Source organism: Panthera tigris, chromosome X (assembly GCF_018350195.1).
Source record: "Panthera tigris isolate Pti1 chromosome X, P.tigris_Pti1_mat1.1, whole genome shotgun sequence".
Lineage (NCBI taxonomy): Eukaryota > Metazoa > Chordata > Mammalia > Carnivora > Felidae > Panthera > Panthera tigris.
The window spans coordinates 114,584,306-114,597,995 of NC_056677.1; the positions used below are offsets into that span (position 1 = coordinate 114,584,306).

At 44.4% G+C, this 13,690-nt stretch overlaps 1 protein-coding gene across 1 annotated transcript in view; it reads right to left on the reverse strand.

Annotated features, from left to right (window-relative positions):
- Positions 1 to 13,690, reverse strand: part of MCF2 (MCF.2 cell line derived transforming sequence) — a 100,044-nt gene that overhangs the window by 40,529 nt on the left and 45,825 nt on the right. The window contains 5 exon segments of the mRNA XM_042974927.1: positions 1,742 to 1,856; positions 2,673 to 2,806; positions 4,865 to 5,014; positions 6,606 to 6,722; positions 7,545 to 7,664. Coding sequence (XP_042830861.1) covers positions 1,742 to 1,856; positions 2,673 to 2,806; positions 4,865 to 5,014; positions 6,606 to 6,722; positions 7,545 to 7,664 — 636 coding nt within the window.

Sequence of the window (13,690 nt, forward strand, 5' to 3'; positions counted from 1 at the left end):
CTTTAAAAAAAAAGAGAGAGAATGTCAGACAAATGGAAAATGAGGAACATTTTATATTAAAAAGCACTGTGTTCTTCCGAAATGTCAGTGTCATAAGAGACAAAGAAAGGCTATGGAAATGTTTGTTCTAGATTAAAGGTGACTAGACAGGACAACTTATCCAACACCCAACCCTCTAAGACTGACTCCTGTACTGGAGGGGGGGAAATGATATACATGGCATTATTGAGCCAATTGATAAAACTGGAATACCAATGGTAGGTGATATAAAAGGAATGCGTTATTGTTAAATGTCCTAAATTCGATAACTGTCCTGTGATTATGCAAGAGAATATTCCTATCCTGTAGATTCAAAAATATCTCAAGTTTGAGAATATTCAAATTTTCTGTACATCTGAATTTACGAATAAGACCTTTTTTAAGTGAAGTTCCTAAATACACAGAACCTATCGACAAATCACCATGAGATACAGATCACGTCAGTGAGGTTACGATCCGAGGAAAAGAACAATACCGATTAGAGGCAACAAGGATTTGAAGGAACAGAATGTAACTCCAGGTCAAGAATGCAGTATGGATGCAAACTAACACCGGAGTGGAGGGACAACGGGGCACATTCAGGAAGAGTGTTGTTCTTACATGGATTCGGTTGGGGAGGAGGGAAAGATCTGGAAGGACCAAGAGCAACTTGGCCTATTCTTTCTTTAAGGAAGATTTCACAGAGAGCATGGCATTCCAAAATCTGTTTGAGTCACAGGAGGGAAAGGTCTGGCAATCCCGAGCCCTGTGTCCAGAATGCGGCACCCAAACCCAATTCTGCTCACACAGATGAAATACCAAGTCAGTAAGAAAGTCATGGCTAGAAAACAAGCCAGCCACATGTGAGAGAGAAAAGAGGTGAGTTTTCTTCGGATCTCCTGGAAAAGTACTATGAAAGAGACTATGTCTCTTGACCAAGTGTGATGTATTTTCCAGAAGCATCCAACTAGAATGTACTTTTAGCCTTTCAAATAATGCTTGACCAAGTGTGATGTATTTTCCAGAAGCATCCAACTAGAATGTACTTCTAGCCTTTCAAATAATGCATAATTGAACACGATTTCGCTTCACCCATCAGGCTTTTCATAGAAATAAATTACTGGATCAGAAAAAAAATGTTTTGGGGTGCCTGGGTGGAAGAGTCGGTTAAGCATCTGACTTCGGCTCAGGTCATGATCTCACGGTTCGTGGGTTCGAGCCCCACGTCGGGCTCTGAGAGCCCTCTCCCTTTCTCTCTGCCCCTCCCCCACCCATTCATTTTCTCTCTCTCTCTCTCTCTCTCTCCCTCTCTCAAAAATAAATAAACATTAAAAAAAAAAGAACAATGTTTTTGTTAGGTCGTATTAAATACGGTCAGTGTAAGTATATGGTATTAAAACAACAACAACAACAACAACAACAAGGAAGTGGGTATTATTTCCTTGGAAACCTAGTCCATAGCCTGAAAGCATTTTATATGTAAAATAAGTTTCAAAAATAAACATCAGGGTGGACAGCAACTGAGTCCTCCTTACAAGTTCAGTGCTTTGTCCTAGGAGATTAGTAAGCAAGAAAGACATCTTGGCAGGGTTCGCTCACATTTGCTCCCTTTCCATCCCTCTCTGGGTGTCAGTGGGCATCTGAGACTGTACTTCTCGTGATCAAGGAGTAAGAGCCGCTGGCAATAATGAAAAACCCCGTATAAAGGAAGGTTTTAACTGACCTCTTGAAAATCCCGCTCAAACTTCCATAGTTGCAGATACTGCTCCATTTTTAGTTGGTGTTTTTCCCAAAATCCATCAAAAGCTATTTCCATATCATGTACTTGAGTCAGCAATCTTAACAAAGAAAAGTCGTTAGAATTCCTTCACCCCAGCGACTTGTTCTGTAGGGAAGTACATAAATCTGGTCCGGACATTAAGAATTATAAGGAGGGGCCCCTGAGTGGCTCAGTCAGTTGAGCGTCCGACTTCGGCTCAGGCCACGATCTCGCGGTTCGTGAGTTCGAGCCCCATGCTTGGCTCTGTGCTGACAGTTCAGAGTTTGGAGCCTGCTTCGGAGTCTGCGTGTGTGTGTGTGTGTGTGTGTGTGTGTGTGTGTGTGTGTGTGTGTGTGTGTCTGCCCCTCCCCCGCTTGCGCGCGCTCTCTCTCACTCTCTCTCAAAAATAAATAATTAAAAAAAAATTTTTTTAAAAGAATTATAAAGAAAGTCAGGGCACCTGGGTGGCTCAGTTAAGTGTCTGACTTCAGCTCAGGTCGTGATCTCAGGGTTCGTGAGTTCAAGCCCCACATCAGGCTCTCTGCTGTCACCACAGACCCCACTTTGCATCCTATGTCCCCGTCTCTCTCTGCCCTTCCCCCACTCATGTGTGCCTGCACACGTGCGCTCGCGCACTCTCTCTCTCTCAAAACTAAACATTAAAAAAAAAGAATTGTAAGCAAAGTCAGAGACCATGACTCTTGGTCCACGAAGAGCCCATCAATGTCCACAGAACCTCTCCTACAAGCAAACTGATGTCTGTGAGACGAGGGAAGTTGTTTTCAGATTCCCAAAGGTCCAGAAATACTTGCACACTTAAGAGACTGAAGCAAAATTAGAATTCCCGTTCGAAAGTGTAAGATCAGTAATTCCAAACCAAAAGGAGAGTACTCACTTATTAACGGTTTGCCAGTCACCATTGATTTGTGGCCGACGTTCAAGTCTTGAACTGACGACATCTTCAATGCTAGGCACTTCCAGACTTGTGAGGAGGATTCTTCCTTCTTTGGTCACAGCTGTAATATCATCCTGGAAAAAGGCACAGTGGGATGAATTAGCCTGCTAGCAACCCATCCCGCATGACTTCACGACAAGGAAGCGTACAGCTAGAGCACGCTATAGAAGAGAAACAGCAGTTCTAGAACGGCCTCTACTGAATCCGAAACCCGTGAGGATTTCCAAGAAGCCTCTGCCTACTGAGACGGGTGTTGCGATCGCTATTTTTATAAGATCTTTATAGGCAGCAGTCCCTTGTGGTCCAGATGTAGTCTCCTTCTCTTACTGGTAGAAAGTTCTAACTCATTCTACTCTACTAATATTTTTAACGTGCTCTAATAAAGCAGTCGTAGCGTCATGAAGTCTACCACATTGGAGAGCATGCAGTTAACATAATATTTAATGCACATTCAGGGATAGGGAGATTGTTATCAACCGCCGCCTGCCATATTATGTTACGTCACATTTGGGTTCATTAATTCCTCACAGAGCATACGCTGCTTTCTATTCAGAAGGTCTTAACCTTGGTGGGTAGATTCTTCGGGCATCTAAGAGTGAGCTATGACTCCCTTCAGGAAATCCAAGGGTCCTCTGAACTGTTAGGCAAAAATGTGGGTGTCCTGTATTTGTCCGGGAACAGGTTCTAAGCCACCGCCAATATAAATAAGAACATAAGCACTGAGAGCTAATATTTCCGGGGCGCCTGGGTGGCTCCGTCAGTGAAGCGTCCGACTTCGGCTCAGGTCATGATCTCACTGCCCGTAAGTTCGAGCCCCGCGTCGGGCTCTGTGCTGACAGCTCAGAGCCTGGGGCCTGCTTCAGATTCTGTCCCCGTCTCTCTGCCCCTCCCCTGTTCATGTTCTGTCTCTGTCTGTCTCTCTCTCAAATATAAAATAAAACATTAAAATTTTTTTTAAAAAAAAGAGCTAATATTGGGGCGCCTGGGTGGCTCAGCCGGTTAGGCGTCCGACTTCGGCTCAGGTCACGATCTCACGGTCCGTGGGTTCGAGCCCCGCATCGGGCTCTGTGCTGACAGCTCAGAGCCTGGAGCCTGTTTCCGATTCTGTGTCTCCCTCTCTCTCTGACTCTCCCCTGTTCGTGCTCTGTCTCTCCCTGTCTCAACTCAGAGGGAGGGGGCAAACTGCCCGATCACACAGCTTATGAGGGTCAGAGCTTTCTCTCCTGGAACAGTTTTACTTTGAGATTATGATTCACGAGTTCAGTCTCTCTCCTCTTCATCTACAAATGTCCCCTCAAAAAGCAATTCAAACTAAAATACGAGCGTCGTCTCTACACAGAGCTCGTATCCGAGCGCCGCCTCCCCACCCCCCCCCACCCCCCGCCCCAGAAGGACATGAGTGATAGAGCCTGGTGCTTCTTGAGATCATTCTTCAACTTTTGGGAGAACGTGCATCTCAAAGTACTTGGTGATTGTCTGAACTGTGACTCAGAATCCTTCACAACCCAACACTCCAGACAACTGGGTAGGAGGGGAAAGTCAACTTGCCATCTAAGGTCTATGGTAGAAAACAACAAAAGCTAGTACTCTGGGGATGCCTGGCTGGCTCAGTCGGTGGAGCGCGTGACGCCTGGTCTCAGGGTCGTGAGCTCAAGCCCCGTGCTGGGTGTGGAGCCTACTTTAAAAAAAGGAAAAAAAAAAACCTAGTACTCTGTGTAAAAGAAAGCTTGTGATCAATTTAACAATGTTTGCATTGGTCGCAGGCCCCCTGACTCCTCATCTGGTTCTCCTTCTCCACTTCACGTCGCACCTGGGGTGGGCGTAAAACTAGATCACCCATCTGCCTTCTGATTCTCCAGCTTTCCAAATGAGCGGGCCTTTTGAAAAGATAAAGAATCCGTGATAACAAAGAGGACTGTAGACTTCTTCTTCTGGGGCAGCATGGACTCTTCTATTAACAAATAAAGAACTTCTCAAGAGAATGCACCAGTTACAAGGGGGCCACTTACGTTCAACAGATCCGGGCCATTTTCCCCTTGTGGGTCCCCCACCCACCAATCAGTGTGAAATGCACGCGCGCCGTAAAAGAAAGGCCATGGGTCATGGTTGTTTGTTGACGCTTTCAGACATACCTTTAACATGTGATACCTCTCGGCACGAAGCGCAAGGATTTCTTCTATTGAAGGAATATCATCTGGCAGTTCTGTCTCCGCCAGTTCAGTTCCAAAGGACTGTAACATCTGAGCCATTTCCTTCACTGTGAGAGCAAAATTTTCTATAGCCTGCAAAGACCCAGTGATCCTTTTAATTCCATGGAAACTGCCAGCACATCAATACCTAGATCAGTAACTATACTCACTTTCATCTAGGTATGACAACAAGCACATATACTATGACCTCTCTTCTGCTAAGGAAAGTTGGCATTGCCCTTGGCAATCAACGCTACCTTTGTAGCTAAGCCTCTACGAAACTGACGTGAGGTTAAAGAGTCTTCTTGAATGTCTTTGATCTAAACTTCTGTACTCATCTCTTGAACGCCAATGAGAACAATGTCTCTGTTTTAAAGTTTCTTTCTTTTTTTCTAGTAATCTCTACACCCAGCGTGGGGCTCGAACTCACGACCCCAAGACTCGAGAGTCGCGTGCTCCTTCGACGGAGCCAGCCAGGCGCCCCTGAAAACAATTTCTTAAAGATGCCGTGGACTGAGTCATTTGCTTTCTGACTTTGTTTAGGTCTATCCCATTAGACCCTGCAAATGTAAAATTACTTGATACTAACTTTACTTTGGAAGAGAACATCAAAGCCACCGGACATTTATTATAACTTATGAGCAAGCATTAGCATTCCAACAAAGCAATGCACGAGGGTGATGGGGGAACAAACTGGCCACAACAATTCATTCAGGCACAAGACTTGAAATTGTGATCGCGAAGGTTCGGTCGCCCTCAAATGTCAAGTCGCGTTGCGCTGTTGATTGTTTCCAAAATCAACTGCTCGGGAAAAGAAAAGTGGGGGGGGGGGGAGCAACCCGTAGAGACCTTATAAACCCTCTGCTTACCACGCAGCTCGAGGTGATCTGCTCTTTTGTTTGCAGTTTTAGAGGTTATGAAAGGCTAGACGCTACTAATTTTGGCGATACACTTTCGTATGAACAAAAAGAACTGTTGAGTGACAAAGATGAGGAAAACAGGATCCTGATTGAATGAGAAATCATTTCCTTCAGAAGGGTTCCCTTATCGCTGGGATCTGGGACAAAGATTCTTCTAGTATAAACTCACATCTGCGAGGCACAGGGTCTTTGCCTATTTGCCAATGTCTAGAACCGAAGGAAACTCTACTGTAATCCTAACTGCCTCAGAAGCATCGCTAGGATGACATGAATCGTATTACTTAGCATGTTTCGAGGGCTCGTCATCTGTTAGGCACTGTGCCACGCAATTTACATCTGTTATCTCATTTAATCTTCCCAAAATCCCTATGACGTAAAGTAGTATTATTCCCATTGTATAGTTGGGAAAACTGAGAGCCAGAGAGGCTATATAGCGTGCACAAGGTTACACAGCTAAAAATCAGCAGTGCTGAGGTCTGAACCCAAAACGCTTTGTTTCTCCAAGTTACTACACGGCCACCGGAGGCAGTGGACAGAGCATGATCGCCTTACTCCCTAGGCCTCTCCTTCAACTGCCATCCTCAGTGCCTCTTCATCATTTCTAGATATTTCCTAGGGAAGAAAATCAAGATGTTGAATTATATGTGTTTGAAAAACAGGAGCCGCAGCAAGCTGTCTTTCCCAAAGAGGAGCACAATGCCGGAACTAGATTTTAAAGGGTAATATGAACTACAGGCTCTACGGTAAGAGCAAAGGCAACATACATTTCTGAAGATGATCCATTCACTGTTGGAGTACTGCAAGGTGCCGCCTAACTCAGGGGTTAACTGCTTGTCATCAATGTATGTCAGCAAATCACTAACTGAGCTCAGCATAACCACCTATATAAATAAGCAAGAGAGATACTGTTAACTGCCCTTCGCGGCATCCCTCCATTCAACTGTACAATGAACTTCAGCATTTCCTTAGCACAAAGTTACCTTTTGCAAATGGTTCTAACAGTTCTCTCCTGTACACCCTCCCCCGCCCACGTCCGTCTGCACTACGTTCTTCGGTAATAACAGTTTTCACATACGAAACATTTCTCTGTAAAGCAAAGTTAATCTCCATAGAAACCCAAATCGCTGGTTCTCCTTGATCTAAAATTTTGCATTATTAATGGCCAACCTTCCGAAAGAATGTTATGCCTGCAATGGAGGAAAAGGGCTTTCTGTAGTAAGTTATAACTTATCAGGAGGGGCTGATCTTCGCAAAAGTACCATAATTTACGAGGACTCTATCCCTAACCCTAAATAAACGTATAAAAATATATTTGAAAAAAAAGATCATGGTACTATGAACTAGCTCAGGATGCTAAGTTCATGGGAGTTCAAATACGTAAAACACACGCTCATTTTTTCCCTAAAAATAAAACGTCCTGATTTTATACACACACGCACACGTGCATATACACACACATAAATAACGTAGGTGACATAGATCTCATTCAACAGGGATTGCTTTGTTACAAATTGACGAAACTCTTCCTTTATTTTAACAATAGAAACAGAAGACTTTGGGGGATTTCAAGTTTGTAGTTTGGGAAGACAAATTCTATTTCTTTTCTTTCAGATGCTTTGTGAGCACGGGTAAAGCATCAACAGCATGGTACAAAGTCCTCACAAGAATTAAAGAGACAAAACATTTAAACAATATACTCTTACTGGTAACTTCAGCATGAAATCCTCCTGACTAAATCGAAATCCAATGTCTGTGAAAGTCCTTTGAAGAAAACTGCTGGGACGTAGGACCAACACCAAGTGCAAGTTCCCAGGAAAAGAAACCTACGGAAAGGAGAAACGCAGGAAAGGAAGAACAAATCGTCAAAACGTGCACTTGACTGAGCACGTATCAGAAAATACATAATTAAAGGAAACCGTTTTTAAAGCAATAAAAGCCACTAGAAGGACAAAACTTTAAAAATGGATATTGATACAATCTAAAAACTTGGAAACAGAAACAGAACTAATGTAAGGTCATCAGATCAGACCCTTGCAATGTTCATGGCGGGGAATTTTCTCATACAAAAGTAGATCCCAAGTTAAGAACAACTATACTTTTTTACAAAATAAATCTAGGTTTTTATTTTATTTATTACTTTTTAAGTTTATTTCTATTTTAGTCATCCCTACACCCAACATGGGTCTTGAATTCACAACCCCGAGATCAAGAGTCACACGCCCTATCGACTGAACCAGCCAGGCACCCCACGAACCATACCCTAAAACTTCATTTAAAAAAAAAAAATGTTTTTAATGTTTACTTTTGAGGGGGAGGGGGACAGAGAGAGAGAGGAGACACAGAATCCAAAGCAGGATCCAGGCTCCGAAGTGTCAGCAGAGAGCCCGATGCAGGGCTCGAACCCATGAACCGTGAGATCGTGACCTGAGCCAAAGTCAGAGGCTTAACCGACTGAGCCACCCAGGTGCCCCTGAAATGTCATTTTAAAGTTAGTCATTTGTATTTGAATTGCATTTATTCCCTGTGAAACGGAATTAGAACGCAGGTTCCTAGGATAACCCCGAAAGTCAAAGGGAGCTTAAACATTATATACATGCACTAAGCAATGGAAGAAACCTGTGTTATGGAATCCTATTTTTATTTTCATCCAAGCAACATTCACGGAGTCTCTTCTACATGTCCATTCCATGTACCTAAGCGAACGACTGTCGCGCACTGTTAGCAGTCGGTGTCCCCAAATTAGTAAAATGTAGTCCCTACCCAGTTTGCAAGAAAATCAGTCTAATAGTGCAGTTCATTAGTAATCGTTAACTCTATAGCACAAGTTGATAAGTGAAACAAAGGAAGAAGAATAATCTGCAACAGATGGTCAAAACGGTCTGTTTGAAGCCTAAGAAAAGGAATTACTTAGATCAGAATGTCATTCTGGTGCACCAATGTTTCCCCCGTTTCCAGAATACGGACATGTAGGTGGTCAAGAAATAGTTGCTGAAAGAAAGACAAGGAGGGTGGGCGCCTGGGTGGCTCAGTCAGTTGAGCATCTGACTCTTGATTTTCGCTCAGGTCATGATCTCACAGTTCACGGGATCGAGCCCCGCATCAGGGTGTTCGGTGACAGCATAGAGCCTGCTTGGGATTCTCTCCTTCCCTCTCTGCCCCTTACCCACTTGTGCTCTATCTTAAAATAAATAAACATTTTTTAAAAAGATAAGGAGGGGACTATGGAAAATTAGTGAGAGACAGAACAGTATGGCCCAACGTTAATAATGAACTACCATATATCAAATGCTTACTCTATGCCAAGTATTTTGCCAACATTATCATAGTTCCTCTTCATAATAATCGTGTGAGGTAGTTAAGCTAGCGTCTTTTACAAATAAAGCAAGCGGGGGCGCCTGGGTGGCTCAGTTGGTTGAGCGTCCAACTTCAGCTCAGGTCATGATCTCACGGTTGGTGAGTTCAATCCCCACATTGGGCTCTGTGCTGATAGCTATCAGCACAGAGCCTGCTTCAGATTCTCTGTCTCCGTCTCTCTTTTTCCCTCTCCTGCTTGCTCTTTCTCAAAAATAAATAAACATTAAAAAAAAGAAAGAAAGAAAGAAAGAAACTGAGGCTCAGAGAGTTTAACTTGCCCTGGCTGGTGAAGTCTTAATCTATGCCTGCATCAGTGCTCTTTTTTTTTTTTTAATGTTTATTTTTGAGAGAGAGAGAGAGAGAGAGGCAAAGAGAGAGGGAGACAGAGAATCTGAAGTGGGCTCCTCACTGACAGAGGCACAGCCCAATATGGGGCTCCAACTCCCCAACCGCGAGATCATGACCTGAGCCGAAGTCGGACGCTTAACCCACTGAGCCACCCGGGTGCCCCGTAAGTCGGGGCTCTTAATCACTGTACGCTTCCCTATCTCTTCGAGACGTCCCGGTCAGGAAAGCTAGAGGAAAATGATGCTCGAGAGTGTAGCAACGGGAGATGGTGCTAGAAAGACAGGTAGATGCCAGATCAGGAAAGACCTTGGCTTTTTCGTGGAGGCAAGGGGAGGCTCTAAGAGGTTTTAGGCAGCGGAGCAACACGATCAGCATTTTAGAGGGATCACTTCAGCTTTAGGAAAGGACTAGATTTGGACAAGAGTGGAGGCAGACAGACGAGCTAGGAGGTGGGTATTAACAAAAAGAGGAACTTTCACTCAGGTTTAAGACCTAGACTCTTGGGAAATACACATTTGAAACTGGGGATATTTTAAATTCAGTTTGAGGGGTGGCTGGCTAGCTTAGTCGGTGGAGCGTGAGACACCTGACGTCGGGGTTGTGAGTTTGAGCCCCACGCTGGGTGTAGAGGTTACTTAAAAATAAAATCCGTAAATACAACTTGAGACGGTGATAAAGCATCAACAGTTAAGTGGCCATGAGAACCAGAGCAAGGGAAGAGGACCGAGTGGGAGACTCACAAATTAGTGAAAGAAAAGAGGTCAAAATGAAATCAATAAATTAATCAATGATCATAAACAGACACAAATCGGGCTGGCTGTCCAACTCTGAACTCCCCCAGGTGGCCGTGCCTCTGCTACCCTCTCCCTTCAGGAGAGACTTCTTCCCCTCTCTCAGGTACTAAGTGGTTATGTCCCCCAAAGTTTGTGCTGAAACCCAGCCCTCAATGTGAGGCTGGTAGGAGGAGAGGCCTTTGGGAGGTGCCTGGGTGATGAGAATGGAGCCATCATAAGGGGACTAGTGCCCTCATCAAAGAGACCCCAGAGAGACCCCTCACCCCTCCTGGAGCCTGCTTCAGATTCTGTGTCTCCCTCTCTCTGCCACCCTCCCCCGCTCCCACCGTGTCTCTCTCAAAAATAAAGATTTAAAAAAAGAACTGTGATCTTCCTACATGACCTTGCCCTCCTAACACACAGCGATTAGTAGTGGGATGAAGTCCTGCCCTGGGATTTTTCACACCAGTGTGGAGGGAAGAACACTTTGAGGGTGCAATTCCAGAGCTGCTGGTCGCCGTGAACCTGCTGGAGAAAACTTACTTCAAAGCACGCAGCTAACATGCGTATAGAACTAGAAGCAGAGACAGAGTCCCAACGATGCTATATACCACACCCTCTATGATGTACATAGTGTGTATTTTATGTTCAACATGGTACGTACTTCCTATAGTTATCGTAAGAATTAAATTAAATAATGAACACAGAGGAACTTTGTTAAGCCCTAAAAAAAAGAAGATAGGCTTTAATTTTTACCTTGCATTCTTAGATCTAAAGACAAGTAGGCTTAGGTAGAAAACTTCCAGGATATTGATAAAGTCTTGCTTTTTTTTTTTAATTTGTTTAAATTCAAGTTAGTTAACATACATTGTCGTATTGGGTTAAGTTTTTTTATTGACTTAGGGAGAGAGAGAGAGAGAGCGTGCGTGTGCAGGGGAGGGGCAGAGAGAATCCCAATTCTCCCTCGATGCAGGGCTCGATCCCACGACCTTGGGATTCCAACCTGAACGGAAATCAAGAGTTGGATGCTTAACCGCCTGAGCCACCCAGGGGCTCTGATAAAGGCTTGCTTAAAGGGGAGACTCTGACAGAGCCTTGGGAAAACTCTGGACCTATTTTTAAATTTTTTTTTGATGTTTATTATTTTTGAGAGAGAGAGAGAGAGACACACACAGAGCGCGAGCGGGCCAAGGGCAGAGAGGGAGACACAGACTCCAAAGCAGGCTCCAGGCTCCGAGCTGTCAGCACAGAGCCCGACGCGGGGCTTGAACTCACAGACCGAGAGATCATGACCTGAGCTGAAGTTAGTTGCTTAACCAACCGAGTCACCCAGGTGCCCCTCTGGGCCTATTTTTAGATAGAAAGCATAGATTCTACTTCGATGCCATTTGCTTTAGGAGTTAAGCCTCTCCTTCTTCTTCACACGGGTAAGTTCCCAAAACCATTATACTTTCCTGCCTTGACCCAGCTGCCTTTCCACTTTTTTTTTTTTTTCTTTCAAATGGAACTGAAAGCACCCGACCTCTGTCAACACTTATGGCAAAATGTGTTTTGTTCTTTCATGGACCCTAGGTTGATCTGGTCTCATCATCTTTTCCTCTCGGACTTTCCTTAACACCATAGTCTCTGGTATCACATAGGAAATCTCTAGGTGGCCCTAAGCCTGACCAACTTAAAGCCTGGCAACTCTCTGCCTGGGGTAAAGGCCCCGGTCTCTAGCCTGCCACCCCCGGGAGAGCAAGGTTGTCCCAGCACCTAGGTCCAAGGTCCATCACACGGCAGGGAACAAAGGAGAGAGGAGAGAAAAAGCAGAATCACAGTCTATAGAATCCACAGGGAAGCGAATTCGGGCAGGGTTTGGGGGTGCTCCGCTGCTTAAAAGTCAGGGATGTTATGTAGCTATTATTTTTAACATTTTAACCATCTCATTTAACTGTCTCGTTTACTTATTTATTTCTTCTATTTATTTATTTAAGTGATCTCTTACACCCAACACGGGCCTTGAACTCACGGCCCCGAGATCGAGAGTCGCACGCTCTTCTGACTGAGCCAGCCAGGCGCCCCCGTTTACGGAATCAGTCATTGTCTATATTTGACAAAGTGGTTTGCCCCAAACATGGACACCTGGAAAAAAAAATCCTTCTAAAGAGAATTCTACATTCTAATCATATCATGCTTAAGGAAAACTTCCTGATTATTCGGCCATACGTTGTCCTTCCTTAATTCTTTCAAAATGTTTAGGGATTCACTTGTGGCCAAAAGCCCACAAAAAGTAGCATTTTTAAAGAAAAAATTTTATCAAGGATGAAAACTTCAGTTATTGCCTGCATACTTGCATTTACAGTGTTTTTCATGAAGGGATAGGTAGAGAATCTTTATTTCGCGACCACACAGATCGTCCTGGAACACACGGGCTCCGTTAAACTAATAGCTACTCTCAAATTTAAAAGCCATTTAGAGGAATAAATCCATCTGACTGGTCGGTTATTTATTTATTTTTTTTAGAAAACGAAATCACACAGTTCAGACCACGTATACGGTTTGTATCCCTCCCACCCATTGAATCCCCTGTGCCAATCGGATAGACTGGAGTTTTTGATCCCGGTCCCATTTACTTTCCCAACCTAAAAAGGTGCTTGCCATATTTGTCTAGTTACAGCAAATCCATAGCCTCGCATGAGTGACTCCGTTTCATAACTCTCTCGAGCAAACACTTACATACGTGCAGCACAAAGAATTCAGAAAATGAGATTGTACAGCCTTGTAGGGTAACAGACGGTAGCTACCCTTGCCCCGAGCACAGTAGAACTTATAGAGGGATCCAATCACTGTGTTGCACACCTGAAACTAACATAACACTGTGCGTCAACTATATTTGAACACAAACATTTTTAAACTTTTTCTAAAAGTTTATTTACTTATTTTGAGAGGAGGGGAAGGGGCAGAGAGAGAAGGAGAGAGAGGATCCCAAGCAGGCTCCCCGCTGTCAGCATAGAGGCCAATGCAAGGGCTCGAACTCACACGCCATGAGATCATGCCCTGAACCAAAACCAAGAGTCAGACACTTAACCGACTGAGCCACCCAGGCGCCCCAAAACTTTTTTTTTTAATTTTTTTTTTAACCTTTATTTATTTTTGAGACAGAGAGAGACAGAGCATGAACGGGGGAGGGGCAGAGAGAGAGGGAGACACAGAACTGGAAGCAGGCTCCAGGCTCTGAGCCATCAGCCCAGAGCCCGACGCGGGGCTCGAACTCACGGTCCGTGAGATCGTGACCTGAGCTGAAGTCGGACGCTCAACCGACTGAGCCACCCAGGCGCCCCGCCCCAAAACTTTTTAAAATACACACACACACACACACACACACACACACA